Source organism: Salminus brasiliensis, chromosome 8 (assembly GCF_030463535.1).
Source record: "Salminus brasiliensis chromosome 8, fSalBra1.hap2, whole genome shotgun sequence".
Classification (NCBI taxonomy): Eukaryota; Metazoa; Chordata; class Actinopteri; order Characiformes; family Bryconidae; genus Salminus; species Salminus brasiliensis.
In genome coordinates, this window is record NC_132885.1 from 13,257,038 (window position 1) to 13,278,564 (window position 21,527).

Here is a 21,527-nt window from a genome sequence, read left to right on the forward strand (position 1 = left end):
TGGTTTATCTGTGCCTCTGCCCTCTCATCATTGGTCCCAGCTGTTCCTTGTTTCTTTTACAGTATTTGTAACCTTTTTGTTTTTATTGTATTCTCTTTGTTCACTGTTTTCCTTGGTATATTTCAATGGTGTGTTTCTAGTTTTACCCTACTATGCACGATCATGCTCTTTCATCCTGATCTATTACCTCCTCTGTTGTCACAATTTTACTCTCTTCAACAGTTTTCTTAGTTTATTTTTATTTATATTTGTATTCATGTATCTTGTATTTTTTCTTTATCTTTCAACTACTCTGCAATAGCCTTTTCAACCCACCATTATGGAGTTGAGAGCATGGAATCATGCCATTTGAAGTGTGAAAATAAAAAATAAAAAATCTAAATATAATTGTTATTTAAAATTCTGTCTCGCATCGCCTAAAACTGAAATTTAAGGTTTGTAGAAGAGTAATAGACAATAATGGCGTTTAAATTCAGAATTTTACATTCAGTTTTACAGATAATTACAACTCCATACGCCACACATTCTGTACAAATGTGTCTTGTTACTCTGAAGTGGGAAAAACAATGTTATGTAGCATTGGCAAAAAAAATGTGTGACCAGGAAGCCTTTTGAGACACATTCTTTCTGCTGAAAATGTACACTCACATCAAAGCACTTGCCTAGTGGTTAACCACAGGACTAGAAGGCTGGGGGATAGTGATGTCCAATTTGTAAACAGAATGTTCTTTTGAACCGGCTCTTTTCAGTGTATTTGTGAATTCTAACTCTAATTCTGATTCTGACTCTAACTCTAGTTAGCTGTATTATCCCTGCAATATTTACCTATATGGGTCATGCTAGAATTGGAGATACATTTCACAAGTTATTTTTTCCCAAACAACAATCTTTATTGAATGAGTGTTGGACAATAATATTATTTATATTACATTAATAGTTTAGGCACAATTTGTACACAAAATATGAATGAAACGTCTCCCAGCCCACACTTTATTTTCTATATTTCTTCGCTTTCTGATTTCTAAATTGTAAATTCTAAATTGAATTTTCATGAAATGTTGAAGTCAAGTTTTTATTATCTCCCTAAATAATGTAGAACACTGGGCTGGCATGTTTGGCAATGCTGACAGCGTGATAACAGTGTCATATGTTAGCCAGAAACTCGGCTAACAGCAAAAATGAGTTTTCTGCCTTCCTGTTTCTGTTAAACTGACTGTGTGTGTGTGTGTGTGTGTGTGGGGGGGGGGTGATCTAAATAATGATGTCATTTCCTGCAAAAGAGTGTTTTTGTAAAGAAAAAAAACTGTTTGACTGTTCATTTCTAATTTCACATTTCTCATAGATTCTGTACCTTTAGCTTCCCTGACACCCACATAATCTACTAATCAGGATGTTCTGTCCATTCCTTTGTAGTTTATTTTCATCAGAGCTGTTTGGATCTCATCTCTCTAAGCTGTTTGAGAACTTTTGACTGCAGTCTTTTCTTTGAAAACACTCTGTTCTCCTCCTGTGTCTAATCTCAGCTGTGCTGGTTGTGTTTGATTTTGTGGATCCCAAACTGCACACTAGTGTTTTCTGTAAGAGAAACAGGAAGGAAAACAGTCACCTAGCACTACATATATGCGTAAATTGACAGTTGGGATTGACATACTGTTTATCTGCTGAAGTTGAACAGAAAAAGAAGTTTTGTGTAGGACTATCAGAATGAAGGAAAAATAATCCCCAGCTAGGCTTACCTAATTCCTGTCTGGAAACTGGCCCTTTACGTTTCCAGACAGAAGCGCCTCTCAGCCACTGCTTTATTACACCAGCAGTGTTTGCAAATAAGCAGACTTTCTAAACTATTACAGACAGTTTCTGTTTCGGTAGCTAGATCAGGGAACATTTGGAAGCGTTAAAGGGTTTGTGTATCTCCTCTTTTTTCCATTATGTTGTGTTTGACTGTGTTGCTGAGTAATATCTGTGTAGTGAACTTGACCACAGGTATTCAGCAGCATGCAAGACTTACAAGTAAGCAGCAGTGACAGTGACAGCAGGCAGTGTTTTCTGCCTCAACTGTTTACTGTTTATAAATAATTCATCTAAAAGTGATGAGAATGCAAACCATACAGCATACAGTGGTGCCAGGTGGGGGCAGCAGTCTCTAAAAAGTCTGGTTCATACAGTTAATGCAGTTTCAAACAAGGTCTTTTATGGCAATGATTGGTATAGATTGACAAGGCTTGCGCACACTCTTGTGATTTAATGCTCTCATGTCTTACAGTGTGTAACAGCAAACCCAGAGTATCATATTGGCTATGCCATATATTGGCTAACAGGTGCACCAGTTACTTTGTTTTTACTCATGATCCTCTACTTTTCAGCTTTTTAACCTGAGAATTAGTTGTTCGTACAATGGTCGCATTGTAATACTCAGTATGTTATATGTGGTAAATACTCAGTTTCAGGTCATTAGATAAAGAAAAAACCTTACACACATTCTTTGGGATTGGGATTGTTGAGTCTCAGATCTTGATTGAAGATTGTCCACTTAAAAGAAAAACGTACGTCCTCTCCGGGAAACCACCCCTTTAGGTTTCTACATAGATAGTCCTCTCTTTTACTGCGTTATTACATCAGCAGTCTTTTTAAGTAGTGATACCCTTCACAATCATGTACCAGCCATCTATCACTGCCAAGTCACCTCTGCTGTTTTGACGTTTTACTGAATCACCTACAGAGACTGACAGAGAGGATTTACTACTCTGAGTCAATTGTTCTTTGAATCAAACTCGGCCGACTCAGTTTGAGACGTTATGACGGAATCAGCACACATTAGTGGTGGCTTTTTACAGGAAACAAACTCATGTTTCGTTTCACCGAGTTTACTTCACTCATAGGACAGTTCCTGCCAATATTCAACATTATACTTCCATAGGAAACAACATGTCATTAGGAAGACATTTCACAAGAAACTACACAAGAACTGCTAAAAAACATTGTTCTAGTGCACACACTTCACTTAAACACACACAAAAAAGTAGCCTGTGAGAAATAATATACAGTCGTTTAACACAGTTAAAACCTCTCTTAAACCAAAGTAATCGGTTGATGATGCTGTAATCAATCAATACATTTAAAACTGTATTTTATGGTATGGATTTTGTTTGTTGCTTGTTATTTTATTTATTTATTAAAAAACAAAAATAAATAAACTGAATTTTAGCTACCTTCAGATACATTAAAAAAGTAGTATTTCCGTAATAATGCAGAATTAGTTGAAGATCACTGATGAATACTGTACGTATCACCAGAAGTTCCTGTAATCACCCTTCTGTGGAACTTTCTGAGGCACGAGACTGGACTTCGGTGGTATCAGGATTATATTCATTACCTGTGCATAAAAATACAAGCAACGTATAAGAAATTATAAGGTTATTGTATACCACATTACAATACAGCTGCTGATACAGCAGACACTGCCTCTACCATTGCAGCGCACATAGGATGGTGACCAGCAACCATACATTCAGCAAATACAGGCAATGTCTGTGACCATAGTATGAATTTCTTATATATATTATCTGAAATCCTACAGGTGATCTTACCTGTAGAATGAGGACGATGGTGGTGGTTATGAGAATTGCACAGAGTAGAATAAGGGTTAATGAGGGGGGTTGGATGGGTGTGCTCTCTGGTTTATCCTGGATTCTGGCCTCAGTCCTTTCAGTGGGGCAGTCTGGGCTCTCTAGAATGGAAAAACATTGCAGTATATTCAGAACAGGAAATACATCTGAGGTCACTCTAGCCGTTTTCTGTCGAATGACATTTATGAGGTGTCATTAGACACTTTTTTTTTTTTCCAAATGGAAAACTAGATTTTCACACATAAAAACAAAGACTTTAATTCAAAGTATCCACAGAGTTATTGACGTCAAAGACAGGCTTTTGATTTGTCTCCATTCAGATGCCGGGGGAGCCCCGTTTCCACTGCATCAAACACAACCTTCAGACTGCACATCAAGGAATTAAGCAAAAGTCCTGCCACCCTAGCTTGCCCTCTAGCTCCCTCTAGAGTCATAACAAGATGTGTGTCTGCACCTACAGCGTTCAATTTATAGTTGTTATTGTATATGTTGGACTTTGCTCAGAAGTAATTCACATACTACAATTAATAGACTGCACTGGGGTTGTGTGTAAGACCTTTTTGCCTCTATCATGTCTATATATGCATTTATATATGGTCAAGAAATGAGTGTGTAAACAAACTGAGTGTATACAATGAGTGTATATACAGAATTTCAAAATGAGAATGTAAATTAGGCTCAGACGAGGTGAACTGCAGGGTAAAACTACACTCACCTATTTATATATTACATAGCATTTACAGTTATTTGTCATTTCTTTCCAAATATTAAAAACATCAGACTTATATTTAGAGATGAAGGCTGTACTGTGAGCATTCTGTTTTAAAAGGAATTGTTATCACTGTTAACAGTTAACAGACATTGTAGGTGAACACAATGGACTGAAGCAGACAGAAAATTGGCCCTTCAACTGATAAGTAGTTGAACAGACAACCAGCAACTCAGGCCAATATTAAATTTCTTACCTGGAATATACACCAGCGTGCCATTCCCATACTTGCTTAGGTATGGTGGTGGGAAGATGATTTCCACTCGGCATCGATAGAGGTCAGTGTCCACGCCCTTCAAGCCAAAGACGGTCAGTTCCACTCTGTCTTTGCTTACACTACCACTGCAATTCACCGTCTCTTTTGTCTCCAAGTGAGGGTCTGACATGTTGACAGAAGCGCTGCAAATCCTTTCGTGCCCATACTGACCCTTATACAGGGACACTTGCATTTTCTCTGGCTGTGTTGTGGTCTTGTAGATGCAATGCAAAGACACTTGTCCCTGACTCCCAACTACATAGTATGGCTGTGAAACACTCAAGGCTTGAGAGGGGGGAAAAGGAAGACAAAGGTGTTAGGAAATGTCAATATGTTTCTATTAGAATGCCAAAGCTAGAACTCCAGGTACTCACCATTCCTCAGTGGGAGGCCCACGATCATTAGAACCAGGATGGCAATCATTGTAAAGCTCCGGTGGTATTGCCCTATGTCTTTTTATGCTTGAAATCTTGAGAACTATTGTGGAAAATGTGACATCATTGCTCAGGCAGGAAACCTCAGGCTGACGGTAACTGTCTCAATAGAGCGAATTTGTGCATTTGCATGATATATGCAAAGCCATGTTTGGTGCTAACTGAGGGGAAAATAGAACGTGCAAGTGCAAAAAAGCAACATATCAGCAAAAATGAATAAAACCTGATCATAGCTCACGTCAGATCTCAGCCACTCAGCTTAACTCAGCTTAATGTAACTCAGAACGAAACTTTGATAACCAAGAAATGGAAACAAATATTGGTATTTCTGCGAAACAGTTGTGCTAAGTCATGAAATGTATTATTTGCATTTGCACATTATGCATACTCATGTTTTTCAATGCTTAATAAATGGAATATCGCTATTGTTCTGAGTGTGACAAAGCCACACACCCTGTTTTTTTCTTCTTTAACTAAAAGAATGAGTGAAAGCTTGTAGTGTTATAACTGACTAGGGGAGAGACACGAGTGAGTTGGAACAAATAGTATTTTATTTGCTTATTTTGATGATGCCACAGTTCATATTAATTAGCACAATGTTTCATTTTGGATCACTTATATATATAAAAAAAGATTTAATTGATTTAATTGATTTAATTTGGTATTGTTTGAAATACCAGGTCTATCATCTGCACAGATGCACAGAAATTAGAGTATTCTTACATCGGTAGTTTTGACATATCATTTGCAAGCAAGGTTTTCATATATGCAAGACATGAGTTACAGTATTCCAGGACAGTGAGTAATGACAAGATGATCACAATACATCTGCAGCTACTAAATTCATTAAATACACTGAACTGTACATACAACACTGTATAAGGGCTAGATGAGTATAAGCGCTAAGTATATAAGCTCTGTGTAACATATGATGTAAAGTATTGCTCTTTTATTTTCATGGTCACTGGGGCAGCTGGAGCGGGAATCCGAACTCATCTGACCCTCCTGAATTCTCCAGGCTTGGTGTTGTAGTAATCACTCTGATTCTCCGTCTCTGCGAGCTTGAGTTTCCTCTGGTTCAGAAACAGAAACACCAGTTGTTAGCTTAGTGTAGAACACACTGATGCACGGATGTAACCTGTTGCTCATCCTCACGTGTGTAATCTTTTCATCTATAATGTGTGTATTGTGTGAAGTAGAAAGACAAAAGCATACCCATTGTACAAGTAGAATGCATCAGTGCTAGTGTTTGCAAAGTATGTATGCATGTATGGTGAGGTGTGAGAACTCACACCAAAGAAACAGGCAACCATTGTGACAATGAGGTTGTACAAAGCAAATAGCCCACAGCCTGCAGCCAGCATGAGCCAGGACATTGGCCTTCCCTCATTTGCACAGGACTGGCGTGAATCTAGAGGTAAAAATATAAGAGTAGAATTTTTATGTAGACTCTTAGGCTGTATCGTTGCTATCAGAACAAAACCTTGTTTTTCCATGTTTACCTTTTTTTGACATCATTAAAAAATACTGGTTGTCTGCAATTCATGATGAATGAAGCAACAGAAATCGTATTAAATTAACTTACATTAGAGCGTAAGGCTGTAATTTGTATGTACACTATATGGACAAAAGTATTGAGACACCTGCTCATTCTGTGTTTCTTCTGAATCAAGGATATTAAAAAAGAGAGATGCTGCTTTTGCTGCTACTAGATTCTAGAACATTGCTGACTACATTCAGTGCCAGAATGTTGGATGGTCACCACCCCACCTTGTCCCCAACTCCCCAACTCATCCCTATAGTATTGGATGAACCAACTTCATTCCAGAGAACACAGTTACACTGTTCCACAGCTCAATGCTGGGAGGCTTTATACTCCTCTAGTCCACACCTGGGTTCTGTCAGCAATGGGCACAACTTATAGTAGCTGAATTCATTCATTATAAGGGGTGTTCACAAACATTTGGACATATATAATATATGTCTATACATAAATATGTCAATATATATATATAATTGAAATATGATAATGTTCAGGTTACCCTCTGTTTGTATCTAAAACAGTACCTTTAACAAGTAGCAAAGTGTGAGCTGTGATGTCAGCGGTGCCATGCAAGACTCTGCAACAGTACAGGCCTGTATCATTGACTTCAGGCATGCTTATCACATAATGAACTGTGTAATTCTCAATGGATACATGAAACTTGTTCCTGGACTTTTTGCTGTTTAATGGTTGGGTTCGATTGAAATTAGTTGAGTGTATCTCAGACTTGTCCTTGTGTAGACTGATGTGAACATTTTCCTCATCTTCTTTCAGATTTGGGCAGTAGATTGAAGCAGTGGCATCAACTGTAGTTCCTCTCTGTATTTGCAGGGTAATGCCTGTAAACACAATAGAATCCACTGTTGTTTGCATGTAATCGTATGGTAACAGGAGGGGTGTTGTTATAGTCAGGATGTGGTCTGCCACCTTCTTTCTGCTCTCTGTTTACCTCTTAAATGTGCCTTTTCCTTTTGCTGTGGGTCTTAAACGTTTAGTTAGTAAAGTTTCTTAATAGAGATGTTGTGTACTACTAATTTGTTCTAGTAAATATGTCTTGCTGCATTAATATTAATGTGTAAACTTTGAATAAGCAGAGTACAGTTTTGTAGTTGTAGATGTATGACACTTTAGTAGGAGTAGTTCAGTTCACCTGGCTGTTAGCAATGCTACTATCTGCTACGAATTCAGGGCAAATCAGTTTACTGAATAACAGAAAAATCACAAACCTGTAATGCCTGATTTGCAGTCTTGCTCATTATTCCGGCTAGAGAGGGAAAATGCAGGACAAACGACGGAGAAGACTGCAGTCATGCGAATGATCCAGCAGTCGAGCATATCTGCATTGCTGCCTTTCAGAAGTGACTGAAAAAGATACCTGGTTCCTGTTCTAGACGCACATGGGAGGACTCGCAGGTCAAGAAACCTACAAAGGAGGTGGATTTGATGCACCAAATTTACTTTTATGATTTACCTTGTTACCAACATTTCAGTCATTTCTCTGTCAACTTAATAATTATAACTTAACTTAATAATAGTAATTAAAACACAGTGTTCACATTTACACCCGTCAAATATTAAAGTAAGCAGAGAAGAGGAATATATATATATATATATATATATATATATATATATATATATATATATATATATATACCCACCCTGTCTATTGTATTTTCCACCCCTCCTGTGGAAATGTGTCCTCGTGCTTTGAAGGAGTGATGTTGGGACCGAGGACCTTTTCAGAAATGAGTCACGACTTTCCTTGTCGTTGGTCACATCATCAATTATTTCTCATTTCATGAAGTTCTTCTGAAACCTTTCTTCTTCTTCTTCTTCTTTTCATTTTTTTTTACTTTTCTGGCACACATTTTAGTTTCCTGTGCTGCTTTTTTTTTACAAGTGTGAGGCAAAGGAAAGAAACTAGTTTCAAATTTGGTGTGGTTTGGCAAAAAAAAACAAACGTGGAAATTTTTGAAATCCTTTTGAGTAATATTATAAGGTCATTGACGCTCATCCGTTTTACACTGTATGTTCAGAAGTATTTAGACATCCCTTCTATTGTGTGAATTCAGCTACCTTAAAGTGCTTCTCTTACTGATACATGTATTTAGTTGTGCACAGTTTGTATAATCTCCATAGAAAAGCATCCAATAGAATGGGATGCTCTGGAGAAGCCAGATATGAGCCCAGATCACCATGAATGTGCATTGGGATGTTGGAGCAGTGGGACTGAAATCTCTTGAGTTGTGGAGCTTCATTCAAGACCTTTGGGATGAGTTGGAGTGGTGTATATGATCTAGAACTGATCATCCAGCGCCGACCTCATTAATGCTCCTATGGCCGAATGCAATCAGATCCTCGCTGCAATGTTCCACATCTGGTGTAAAGATTGAAGATTCAAGAGTTTTATTGTCACATGTGCAGTAAACAGGCAGTTACACTGTACAATGGAAGTCTTACTCTGCATGTCACCCACTAACGCACATTATTACACACACTATTTAGACAATATCAGTTAAAGATTATGCACATAATTACACTAGAGACACAATCAGATTAATCATTGCTGTGGCATTGTGCGAGAACATGGCAGTAAAGCTACATGTGCAGAATTATGCAAAAAGCATAAAAAAGCATAGTCATAAAGAGCTCCATGCATTACTGAAAACAGTAGTATGACAGCAGCAGTAAATGTAATACATGTAGTGTGTCTAGTTCTATTATGATGTGTGTGTGTGTGTGTGTGTGTGTGTGTGTGTGTGTGTATTGGCCAGAGTTCATTCAATCACCATGATGGAAGTGGCAGTGTGTTGATGGAGCCTCCCAGCCAATATACCCATGTGAGGCCCGTATGGGTTGCACAATTTGGAACCAGAAAATTTTATCCTCATGTTCCATCTTGGCCCCACATATGGATGCCCACTTGGGTCAATGATGAGACCAGGAGGTGTCAAACATGGGTCCCATCTGGGTTGTACAATGCACATGGGGCCTAGATATGACCCATGTGAGATAAAGGTGGGCTGTAATAATTGGGCCTATTTAGGAAGCCCAACTGGGTAATAACACATGTACAAACCCACTCAGAGCCCATGCCCACCTGGAACCCACCTAGCCCACATTCCACCCGTGAGAGCCCCATATGAGCATGCTGGCTAGGCTGATGGCACGTGGTTACAGACTGTTTGTGAGTCTGGTTGTCCTGAGTGACTTCACACTCCTGTAGCGTCGGCCTGAAGGTAGAAGTTTGAAGAGGCTGTGTTGAGGGTGTGTACTGTTCCTGATGATGTTTAGTGCCATCCTAATGGTCCTGGTAGGGTGAATGTTCTGTAGTAAAGGGAAATCTGCTTCTCAGATGGACTGTGCCCCCCCACCCCCCGGCTCAGCAATCATCTCCTAAGCCTTGTCTGCGTTAAGGGACAGATTGTTGTCCTGACACCAAGCCACTAGATCTGCCACCCCCTCCTGTATATTGTCTCATTCCCACCAGTGATCAATCAAAAGACTGTAGTGTCATTGATGATGCTGGTGTTCTGGGAGGCCACACAGTCATATGTGTAGAGTGTGTACAGCAGGGGGCTCAGCACACAGTCCTGGGGTGCCCCTATTGCATTGCATTGGCAGTGGACCGGTTCTGATGGTATGCAAACTGCATAGGGTCCAAAGTGTCCAAATAGTCTCCTGGATGTGAATCATAAATATAGACTATCCTAAAGCACTTCATCACGATCGGAATGAGTGCAATGGGAGATCCAGGCAGGTCACTGTGCTCTTCTTTCTTAAAAGGAACCCTGGATGAGCAGGCCTCTACAAATCTTAGGACTTCTAGAAAATTAGTGGTAATGCTGCAAGTACCCATTTCATGAGGCCTTGCAATGATAAGTACAAACCACTTGGTGGCAGGCTACCCACAGATCAAATTTCTTCGCCACAGAGCTGTTACAGTATGAATGGTTAATTAGTTCAATAGCAGAAATAATAGTAGTAGTAGAGTAGTAGAGTTATGTCTCCAAAATGCAGCCCATACCTATTAATGCAATCTAAATTCTGGCCCTGTTTTCTCATACTTTCCTCATATAAAGTATGAATACAGGAGATGGGATCTCAAAACAGGGATATAGGAATGTTTTGTTATTGAAACAACAATCTACTGTAGAGTACAGAGATGGTAAAAGATAATAGGCTGAGATTGCAGTGGTCTCAGTTTCACTGCTTGAGGTGATGACTCATCAAGTGTGTTAGATGTGGTTAGGTTATACCCTCCAACCACAATCACTACTGTGCTCCTGTCTTCCTCTACAAACAGACTGCTTATATCACACATGTGATGGAGAGAATGCAGTGTGAGACTGCTGTGTGATTATACACATTGTGAGCGTATACAGTTATCTCAATGACTTTCCCTTGACTCTAGAATGTCACCCACATACAACAAGTAAAACCGGGCTTGAGCTGCAGTGGGATGCACCATGTAAAATGCTTGCATAGGCAACTCTTAAGGCCTTGAAATGATTCAGAAGTCTTTCAAAAGCAATCCCCAACTGTTCAGTAACATCCTAATGAATTTTATTTACACCCCTCAAATGTACATACACACAGCCTTTTAAGCCAGTTTGTGGTTGGTGTGGCGCAACAGATTACACCACTATCTGCCAGTGAGATGGAGGGTTCGATTCCCAGTCTGGGTGACTGTGCTGCGCTACACTAATTAGAGTCCTTGGTCAAGACTCCTAACACTACATTGGCCCACCTCTGTAATACAAGTAACCTTGTAAATCGCTCTGGATAAGAGCGTTAGCTAAATACCATAAATGTAAATGTAAGTTTAAGCCTTTCTAGGCTAAATGCAACAACTACTTTGGTAGAATATGGAAGTGAAGCTAAAAATTACTGCTAATCAATCAGGTGAAGCACCTCTCTGAAGCAAGTCACGCAGGGAAGCTGGTAAAGCTAGAGTGTGGATGAAGCTTGAGCATCCGTTACACTTGTGAAGAGTTGGGGAGTTGAGATGGTGATCATCCAACATCCTGACCTCACTAACACTGTTGTCACTGAATGCAAATCCTCACAGCAGTGCTTCAGAATCTAGCAGAAAGCCTTCCCTGGTCAGTAGAGACAGCTACTCCAACAAAAGCAGGATACACTCTTTTATATCCTTGATTTCAGAAAAAACAATTAATGAGCAGATGTCTCAATACTTTTGTCAATATGGTTTACATTATGTTAACAGTTACAGAAAGATCATAGTTATATTGTAATTTAGAGTATGTGCAATTAGTTATTGATGCCGCATGTGGTAAGTGGGACATTGTTTAATACTAGTTTTTGTGTGTGTTTTGGTTGTGTGTGTGGTCCCCCACCAAAGGAACAGATGACAGTTGTGACAATAAGGTTGCACATAGCAAATAGCCCAGGGCCTGCAGTTAGCATTACCCAGGACACTGACCTTCCCTCAAACTAACAGAATGGAGATCAAACAGCAAATTTAAGGTCATCCTTAAGATCATAGATTTTAATGATATGCCTGTAATACACTGCAATACAGTACAGTATAACGTCTATCCCTGAATACTGTGACATACTGACACACTATAATAATGACACACCATGACACTGATAACACTGACCTAATCCTGCTTTACCGAGGTAACAGTATTTTAAACTATGTTTGCCACATGATCTGCTTCATATCCGTGTCATACTGCCCATAAAACAGTGGTGTCACTGTTGCCAAGCAGGTTTCATTCTATTCTGTGTTCATGGTCTCTAACCTGAGACTCTGGTAGCTGTGTAATTTACTGGGTGCTTCAACCCACTGTTTTCAAAGAAGTTTAAAATCCATGAAAACTAAATAAACACTAAGTTTCCCGTCTGGAAAAGTGGTTTCTGTCTGGTTAACATTTACAGTGCTGTGTAAGGTTCTCTTAGGTGTAGCTTTCAAAAGAAGGAAACAGAACAAAACAGCCCAATCCAAACAAGCTATTTCAGGTCCATCACTCAGAACAGGGCAATTAACTGTACAAATAACTTCATACTAACTTATTAACCATCATAATACTAGCACTAACTTTTGTCTTAAGATATCATCATACTGTTTATACATTTGGACAAAATTGACATGTTGAATTTGACAATCTTAGGAATATGTAAATATGCTAAATTAGATAAGATCTGAGTCAAGAATCATTCAATCGTATTCATGTGACCAACCCAAAATGTAGGTATGTGACATATGCACATTGACATATGTACATTGATGGTTCCTAATCCTGACTCTGATATGTACTAATATGTTCTGTTCATTTCCTTTAAGGCTTGTTAATTTGCTGGAGATCCGCATTAGGTTAGTTGAAACAGAGACATTTTGCAGGGTGGGGCAGGATTTAGGAACTCCTATATAGCCGACAAGATAAAACAATGTGTGGGGAGTGTGGCTAACTGGACGCTGGACATACAAATTATGATATTGCCATATAAACATATTGTCACTGTCCTGCAAAAACATGTATCTTTAAAAAATGGCAGAAAATTAACAGAAGTAAATTCAATGGAAATCAATGTAAGCTTGTATTACAGGTCATTATTGAACATTTCTATTGGCCCTTTCATAATGAAATTCTGACACAATAAAAAATCTGCCAGATTCGCATTATGTCAAATAGAAGTGAGATTTTTCAGTTGATTTATTGATTAATGAAGATAAAAAGGTGTGAACTTAAGGGTGATTGACATTCCTCTGGATTTATAAATATGAAAGTTACCCAAAGGGTCATAGGAAGCTTAGTTAACATCATAATTTAGAAACAATACATTTTATACTGCTAAAAAAAATATTATAAAATATCCCTTTCTAGAATACCATGGAGGCAAATTAATAACAGCTTCTGGTTCAGATAACATTTTGCTGGGATATTCATTCATTCCACAATATTTTTATTAATAAGGACTAGTAAAGTATTTCCTTAACATTCAACAATCATTCCACATGTAAACACTGTGGGATCACACATTTCACATGTGTAATAAATGACTTTATGTGATGCCATGTGAACTAATGTGTTGTGTATTTTTTTTTCTACCATGCTTGGGAGCAGAAACGTTATTCCATCAGGTTATACCTCATCCTTAGGCTCACTGCATGTATTCATGTATTTGATGACGTGCAGTGGGTGGGTAGGGCCGGGAGCGCGCCTGCCTGGCTTTCAGGGCTGGACAGGAAACGGAGACGCCCAGAGCGCGCATCAGTCCAGCAGCTGCTCCGCTCGGATCAGAAATGGAAGCGGGAGCGTAAATGGACCTGGGAGCAAACGGAGGCTCTGGACTGACCGGACACTGAATACGGGAGCAGGGCGAGGGCCCACTGCCTTAATACTGCCCCCCTGTTAGGGCTGCCGCTGCTGCATTTGCGCAACACGTCGCCTTTTTTCCTCCCTCTGACCATTGTTACTGATTTGCCGGAGCGAGGCGACCCTCAGCAACCTGGATCCATAACGGTAAGACCCTGTTTGAGCCTTTTCGGACTCTGCTGCTATTCTCAGCTGTCTGAGGACTGGATACGTTCACATACCAGTGAAGGAAGGGCGAGATTACACGCGCCTTTCATGCGCCTCCTTTTTTTATCCATGTCTGTGGAGCGCACTAGCTGATTAGCGAGGGAAGGCACAGCCCTGCCAGCGTAAACGATCGGGCAGATTAAAGCAGTGTTTTAATTAATAATGGATCGATTAAACGTGGGAAATCAGGTTAGCTGCATTTCGCTTCGTTTCGATGACCGGATTGTAGGATTTAGTGCAGGATTTGCAATGACAGACGCTGGATCAGACATACATGATGTGGTGTGTGCCTGCATGTGTGTATGTGTGTGTGTGTGTGTGTGTGTGTGTGAGAGAGAGGGAGAGAATCTCAAGGCTGGATTACTGGGCAAGGCTGCACGTTTGCAGGGACGACACCTTGGAGAGCCGAGCACATTAGGATCACTGAGAGGAATGCGGAGCAAATGACGAGGACGATAAAACGCCTAGACATACAACCCCTCGCCTCACTAACCTCTTAAACCTGTGTGTACGTGTATATGTGTGTGTATATGTGTGTGTGTGTGTGTGTGTGTGTGTGTGTTTATACTGCCCCGCACCCTCGCCCTGCGTTTTTAACCGTGTCCACAGCTCAATTCCTGCACATTAAAGTCTATACCATATGCGTATAGGTATCTCCACATACGTCTCCATGGTCGCCTCCTATCTTTAGCCAACGTTAATGTCATATTTTCAACCCTGAACGCTGCGATTGGGCTCGAGGTGCTACGACTGCGATTGGCGTGATCAGCTGGAGTCACGTGACCTGGTGTCTCCGCCCCTCCTCTGCACGGAGAGCTGCAGGCTGGAGCTGGTGGCGCTGCAGTGAACATCAGGAGAACCGACCAAGATCCGTGCAGGCCGTTTATCCAGCAGTGTGGCAGGTTCAGCCTACATCAGCTCTCGTCTCTCTCACCCAGTTGCAGTTCACAGTTGACGTCTAACTTGGTGGTCCCTTCTCCAGCCTCCAGTGGAGAGCAGATGCTCAGATTTAAACACCCCCCCCCCCAGGTTTACTCTCAGTGTTGAATTAAGAGGATATGGACTCCCTGATCTGACAAGTGTGTGCTTTAATCCGTGTAATGTACCAAATAAGTCTAAGAAAAATTGTAGACTGTTTGGAGCTTGTGTCTGGCTGTTCTGTGACTGGTCATAGCTAACAGTTTGCTAGGAACCAGCAGGAGGAGGCTACTGATCCGTCCTCAGGCTACTTCAGGTCGCCTGAAGGTTTGTGCAGCTGGTTAAGGATAAAGGATAAGGATAAAGGTGCACGTATTCGTCACTGTACAGTGTGGACTGTACAGCGAAATGTGTCCTCTGCATTTAACCCATCTGGTAGTGAACACACACTCACACACGTGTTAGGGGCAGTGAGTACACACACACACCCAGAGCGGTGGGCAGCCAACTCCAGCGCCCGGGGAGCAGAGAGGGTAAAGGGCCTTGCTCAAGGGCCCAACAGTGGCAGCTTGCCGAGCCCGGGAATCGAACCCACAACCCTGTTATCGATATCCCGGCGCTCTAACCGCTGAGCCACCACTAAGGGTATTATTAAGGGTATATTAAGGGTATTCTCTGTGGAGCTCCTTGTAAGGCAGGATTCTGAGATTTCTCAAACTGTTAAAGGTACATTGGTGAAGATTTAAGAAACAGCACCGGTCCTAGGTGAACAGAATAGTGGCAAACACCAAACTTCCTTCTTGATAGTGTAAACATGTATCTATAAACCATTGGAATTTAGCTCATAATGTTTATCTACTGTGGAAACAGGGGTGTATATGACTGTCTAATGAGCTCCCATGAGTTTATCAGTCACTGCCTGTGTTAGCTTGTAGCATCAGGTAAAGGGGTATTAAGCTGTGGAGCAGAGGAAGTGTGGATGGTGTGGTGATCCATCCAAAGCTTTTAGGATGAGATAAGGTGGGTTGGTGATCATCCAACATCCTGACCTTACTGATGCACTTGTCTTTGAATGCAATCAGTAGTTCTCCAGAATCCAGTTGAAAGCCTTCCCTGGACAGTAGAGACAGTTACTCCAACAAAAGCCGGATAAACCCTTTTTTTTAATACTCTTGATTTCGGAAGAAACAATGAATGAGCAGACGTCCCAAAACTTTTGTCAATATGGTTTACTTGAAATGTTGTTAATTCTGCGTCCGACTTCATTCACTTCCAGTGTTAACTCTTGTTTCAGTGTGTTTCTTGTTGTGGGGTGATTTGGCAGCATATCATGCTTTTTGCCCACAGCAGTGCAGGGCACTTACCAGATTCCTCCATGTTTTTGTAGCCAAAGAGACAGAAAGGGGGGTGGGCTTAAGAGGAGCGACAGTGACAGGAGGACAGTGTATACTCTGATAAGAGCAGCTTAACAGGCTTTTTTGTTATGGGTTATTCCTGAGAGCTTAATATTACTCATTTCTGGTTCTAGGCAAGTCGCTGCTTTGTGTGAAATGATTGAAGGAACTGATCCAGTACCATCCAAAGTTAAAAACCACCCAAACCCTCAACTGCTCCTCTGCTTTCAGTTTGAAATGGTTGTCAGAAGTAGTCCGGTGTGCTGAATGTGCTTACAGAATCTGTGCTTTGGGCTGTGTGCACTGCCCTTCTTACCCAGAAGAATACAGTACAGTTTTTAGCCTGGCGCGAGACCACAGACAGAGTGCAAATGGCAGAGGGAGGAGAGTTCAGAAATACCAATTACTTGCCAGCCCAGTGGATTGCATAGCTCAGTGGCATCTGCCTGCACTTCCAGAATAAACATAGAGAATTAAAGTTGTTATTGTGAAAGAGTCACAAAATCCAGGCCATTTGTCATTTGTCAGCATAGTTCTCAGCCCTGAACCTCCTCTGGGTGCATCTCTTTGTGTTGGAGCACAAACTCTAAGGGTGTTCTGATATTAATGTAGGCTGTATCAAACTATTGGATCTCAAATGCAGAACTGTCAGAAGTTGAGACCCATGCTTTATCTCTGATGCCGCCTCACAGCAGTCAGTGTAAATCACAGGGGTTTTCACATTCACAAAGCAAATTTGTTTGACTGTGAGCTATGCAGTATCATAGGATCAGCTTACATCATAGTCAGTGTTTGCAGTGCACCACCCAGCAGTATTGACCATTACATCATCATCCAATCAAATTAAAGCCATAAGTGTTCATTTCACATACTCAACTTTATTTGAACGTAATTTTATTTGAGCTTAACTTTGCTTAACTTTATACAGGCTACCAGATATAAAGAGGTTACACAGAGGCATTTGTATGGACGGCCACTAGAATTTAACTGCTACAGCATGTAAGGTGGAATGAGAAATTAGAATAAGAATTCAAGAGATTAACTGAATGATCCTCGAAGTAAATCCTGTCATTTGTAAAGGGCTCATATCTTAGAAACCGAAAGGGTTGGATACAGTATGCAAAGCTGTTCAAATATCCAAATCTACCTCCACTCCTCTTCTAAACAGTTCATATATACTGTCCATGGAAAACTGTACACTGTGTAAATAATTCTAGATGAATGGACCAATAGAAATGCCCTGAATTAGTTGCAATAAACTCTTTTTTTTTTTACACTGATGTCCATTCAAAGTTAAGAATGTTTGGTTTTGCCTTCTCCTGTAAAGTCACAATTTTAGAGATACATGTTTTTCATTGGACAGCGATGATATATAGACCACTTTTATATATTAGATTATATATTGTGAAGTCACACAAATGAACATATTTGCATATATAAACTGCTGTAGGCTGAATATGTGTCTAATGTGCAGTTCATGTTAAGGTTATAACAGGTGTCTCAGTCTGGACAGCCAACCAGGCCTGAGGGTAAATGAACCTACTGGCACCGTGCCTAATACCAGGCATGGACTAGAGGGGTCAAAAGCCTCCAAGTATTGAGCTGTTGAACAGTGGAACTGTGTTATCTGGAATCATGGTGCTCTATCCAATACTTCTTGGATACGTTGGGGAGTTAAGGATGGGGTAGGGTGGTGATCATCCAACACCCTGACCTCACTAACGCTGTTGTCGCTGAATGAAATCTCAATGAGATTCTCACAGCGATGATCCTCCAAAATCTAGTAGGAAGACTTCCCTGGACAGTAGAGACAGTTACTCCAACAAAATCAACAACTCTTGATTTCAGATAAAGCAATGAATGAGCAATAGTAGTGTAGTGTAAGTGGACTGCAAGGAAAATATAGGTGGAAAATGTAGGGTATGGCCTAGAGCTGTGTATTGGCATGAACCTGGTGCTGTGATATAGGGGTTATGATATACTGTGTATAATAGGCTGTGATATATTGTGAGACTGAAAGCAAATATGTATAATGTTGTTTTTAAAAGCAAATGTTAGGAAAACCGGCAGTTTATGGTCTTCAGGGTTCATTAGAGTACCATTCTAAGTCTTAAGTTCTAAGTTCATCTGCTTTTCCCCCCTTCATGTCCAGGTGCTAGTATTTTGTGGTTATATTGCACCACCAAACTAAAATCAGGCCTGTTGGTTTGGCAAGTCGGGAGCACATTTAAAATATAACCGTGTGGAATATTTACGTAACAAATCAAATGACCGCAGACTGCGACATGTTGGAATGCTGCTGACAGTCGTACCCTTTGCTGATCGGATCCGCCCCCCTAGTTGGAGTCAAAACTGCTCTTGCTCTTGGAGGAACATTTGTGGAGGCTCCGCCCATTTTGGATTTCTCTTCTATTGGAAACAGAAGCAATGGAAATACTCATGCATGGTTGGCATTGACGCTTTTACGATGGAAGAAGCTGGATCATTTCCAGCTCTCAATCTGTCTTTGCTCTCTTTGAGGGCATGTCCGGGAATTAGTAGAGGATCTTTTCCCTGCCGGATGTGCTTACCTCATTCCAACCTTGAGAAAGCAGTGGGACATTTGTGCTCAGGGGGGCCGTCACGATTTTGCTTATTCTAGTGTAAACCCAGCAAAAGAGTGGGTCTGGAGAATGCCAGAACGTCGAACAATAGAGCTACACCACTTAGCTGAGCTGTATGAAAGCCCAGACAAATGATGCATTGAATGACAAAATGTAACTTTGTCCTAAAATTCAATATCTGACAGATGAGCTAATTGTGTGTACCAGATGTGTAGCCGTAAACTAGACTCCACCACAGTCCCCGTTCCAAGACTGGCCTCGTTTGCTGGAATGACATCATGTGGTTGTGAAAGTAGGGTGGGTGCAGCTCTCGAGGGCCCAAGTGTCCTGATGCAGAGAATGCATGCCCAGAATTCTCTCCTTAGTGCTTGCAAGGCTCTCTTTGGTCCTGAAAGGGACACAAATGGTGTATGGAGACACAGATGGTGGTGGTCTATGTGTGTATGTTTGTTACTGACCTTTGTTGGAGGCTTCCTTGCACCAGCTTGACCCCCAGCCAGCATTCCCAGCATTCTGAAACAAAACCTTGCAGAAAGAAAGAAAGAAAGAAGGAGATAGAACAATAGAACGAGTTAAACACTTAAATGGAGAAGAGACAGCTGATGCCATTTGAGCACCAGCCAGCATTCCCAAGACTCAAAATAACCTCCCAAAATGAGAGAGCGAGAGAACCGGAAGGACAGGAGAAAGAGGGACACAGAAGCATGGGGAAACGGCGCAGAGAGAGTAAACCCTGTTTTATAACATTCAGAACAGTGTTACTGTTGATTCTGGTTTTAAAGAGAATTTAATAGAAATTTTATCAATAAAAAAATACTCATTGGAGTGATTTGGTGTGGAAATAGCTATGGACAGACTTCCTGACCCGGGGGTATTCCTTCCTTGTGCCCAATAATACCGGGTAGTTTTTTGACCCAACGCAACCCTAAGGAACTGAAAGGAAGATGGCTAGATGCAACCAGGGTTTCTATAACACAAATATAATCATTTTATGAACTCTCCAACAACACTGAGGAATCTACATATAAATATATACATATATCTGATTAAAAGCCGTAACTTAAAAAATCCCCTGCATGTACCTCTCCACAAAGAATGGAAGTTAAAAATACATTTAATAACCTTACTGCATTAAACCCTGCCTCAGGCATCAGTATTTGTAACAATTTTGTGTCATAACTTTCACCACTCTGTCTAGCATTGCGTATCTATCCACTCGGTGTGAGTGACTTACGTATTACCATTGAATTTTACAGGAATGTGGAACAATTGGTGGAATTCCCTGTTTGGCTTATTAAAGTTCTTCACTTGTGATGAACATGATTACAGATTTCTTTAATGAGAGGGACAATAAAAGGCAACTAAAGTGAGAAGTATAGCCCTGTAGTTTGTTTTCTTGCTGTTAGTTGGTAGTTGGTACTGGTAGTCAGGTTTGGTCAAAGATGAAGAGTTTTTGCCCCTGAATGAAAGAGTTAAAGCCATTTGACTCACACCAGCAGGGCTTCTTGTTAAAGTGGTCATTGTAAACATTGACCCTACAGTATGTTTACAGTCTGTACACTCAGAGTGTCCGCTTGCATGATTGCCAGGCTTTGTTTTGTAAGCAAAATATACTTTATTTCTGCATTTAAAGGTACCAAAGATTGCTAAAAAAAATCAGCATTGAAAATTAATATCTGATCTCTAAATAGAAATGAAAAACGCCCAGATGCGGTTGTACACAGCCATTTCAAACCCTGTCATTTAGCCTCATGCTGATTTTACTTGTACACGGAGGCCACATAGCATAGCTTTGCTTTGCTTTTAGCACTGTAGCAAGAACACTGTAATTATTTGTAAATATTTGTGACCATTGTTACTGGATAGTGTTGCTGTCTTCTCAGCTTGGAGCTGCGCAGTTAGCTAGCTGAAGAGATGGTGAAGGCGGTTGGCTGGGGATAGCGTTTAGCCTAGCACGGATACCTTTTGAGGTTCTGTGTTTCATGCAAATATTGTCTCAGAAAGCTGAATAAGAGTAAACACCACCATATTCTCTTAAAGCATTTCAGCTTTTGACGTTTGAAAGCTTTCACTAGTGGGCTGGGAGTGTGTGAATTTTGAGGGTGTAAATAAAATGAGCCAAGAGTGACCCACTATAGTTATAAAGATTTGGAGTGTTTTTGGAAAAATTGAGTTTTACAGTGTTTGAGATTCATGGTAAGTGACTTACATTTACATTTATGGCATTTAGCTGGTGCTCTTATCCAGAGCGACCTACATGGTTACTCATATTACAAAGGAGGGCCAATGCATTGTTAGGAGTCTTGCCCAAGGACTCTTATTAGTGTAGTGCACCCAGACTGGGAATCGAACCCTGGTCTCCAACATGGTGTAACAGCGCACAGTCAGCTAGTGGTTTTATCTGTTGCGCCACCCCAACCAAACGTAAGTT

General features: G+C 40.6%; 2 protein-coding genes and 1 long non-coding RNA gene across 4 annotated transcripts in view; 1 reads left to right on the forward strand and 2 right to left on the reverse strand.

The window, feature by feature from the left end:
- Positions 1-2,973: 2,973 nt before the first annotated feature.
- On the reverse strand, positions 2,974-5,142 carry cd28 (CD28 molecule). The gene is made up of 4 exons (XM_072685080.1): positions 5,026-5,142; positions 4,592-4,936; positions 3,588-3,727; positions 2,974-3,373 (listed from the first exon to the last, which is right to left on the reverse strand). The coding sequence occupies exons 1-4, from the start codon at positions 5,072-5,074 to the stop codon at positions 3,287-3,289; spliced, it is 621 nt and encodes a 206-aa protein (XP_072541181.1). The 5' UTR covers positions 5,075-5,142; the 3' UTR covers positions 2,974-3,286.
- A 500-nt stretch (positions 5,143-5,642) lies between these two features.
- Positions 5,643-7,963, reverse strand: LOC140560587 (uncharacterized). Its single transcript, XR_011979981.1, has 4 exons — positions 7,855-7,963; positions 7,153-7,467; positions 6,378-6,496; positions 5,643-6,158 (listed from the first exon to the last, which is right to left on the reverse strand). It is a non-coding gene; the product is annotated as an uncharacterized lncRNA (long non-coding RNA).
- Positions 7,964-13,816: 5,853 nt separating this feature from the next.
- Positions 13,817-21,527, forward strand: part of raph1a (Ras association (RalGDS/AF-6) and pleckstrin homology domains 1a) — an 89,051-nt gene continuing 81,340 nt past the window's right edge. For both annotated transcript variants that reach the window (XM_072685671.1, XM_072685673.1), the window contains exon 1: positions 13,817-14,121. The gene's annotated coding sequence lies outside the window, so the exon portion shown is untranslated. The remainder of the gene's footprint in view (positions 14,122-21,527) is intronic.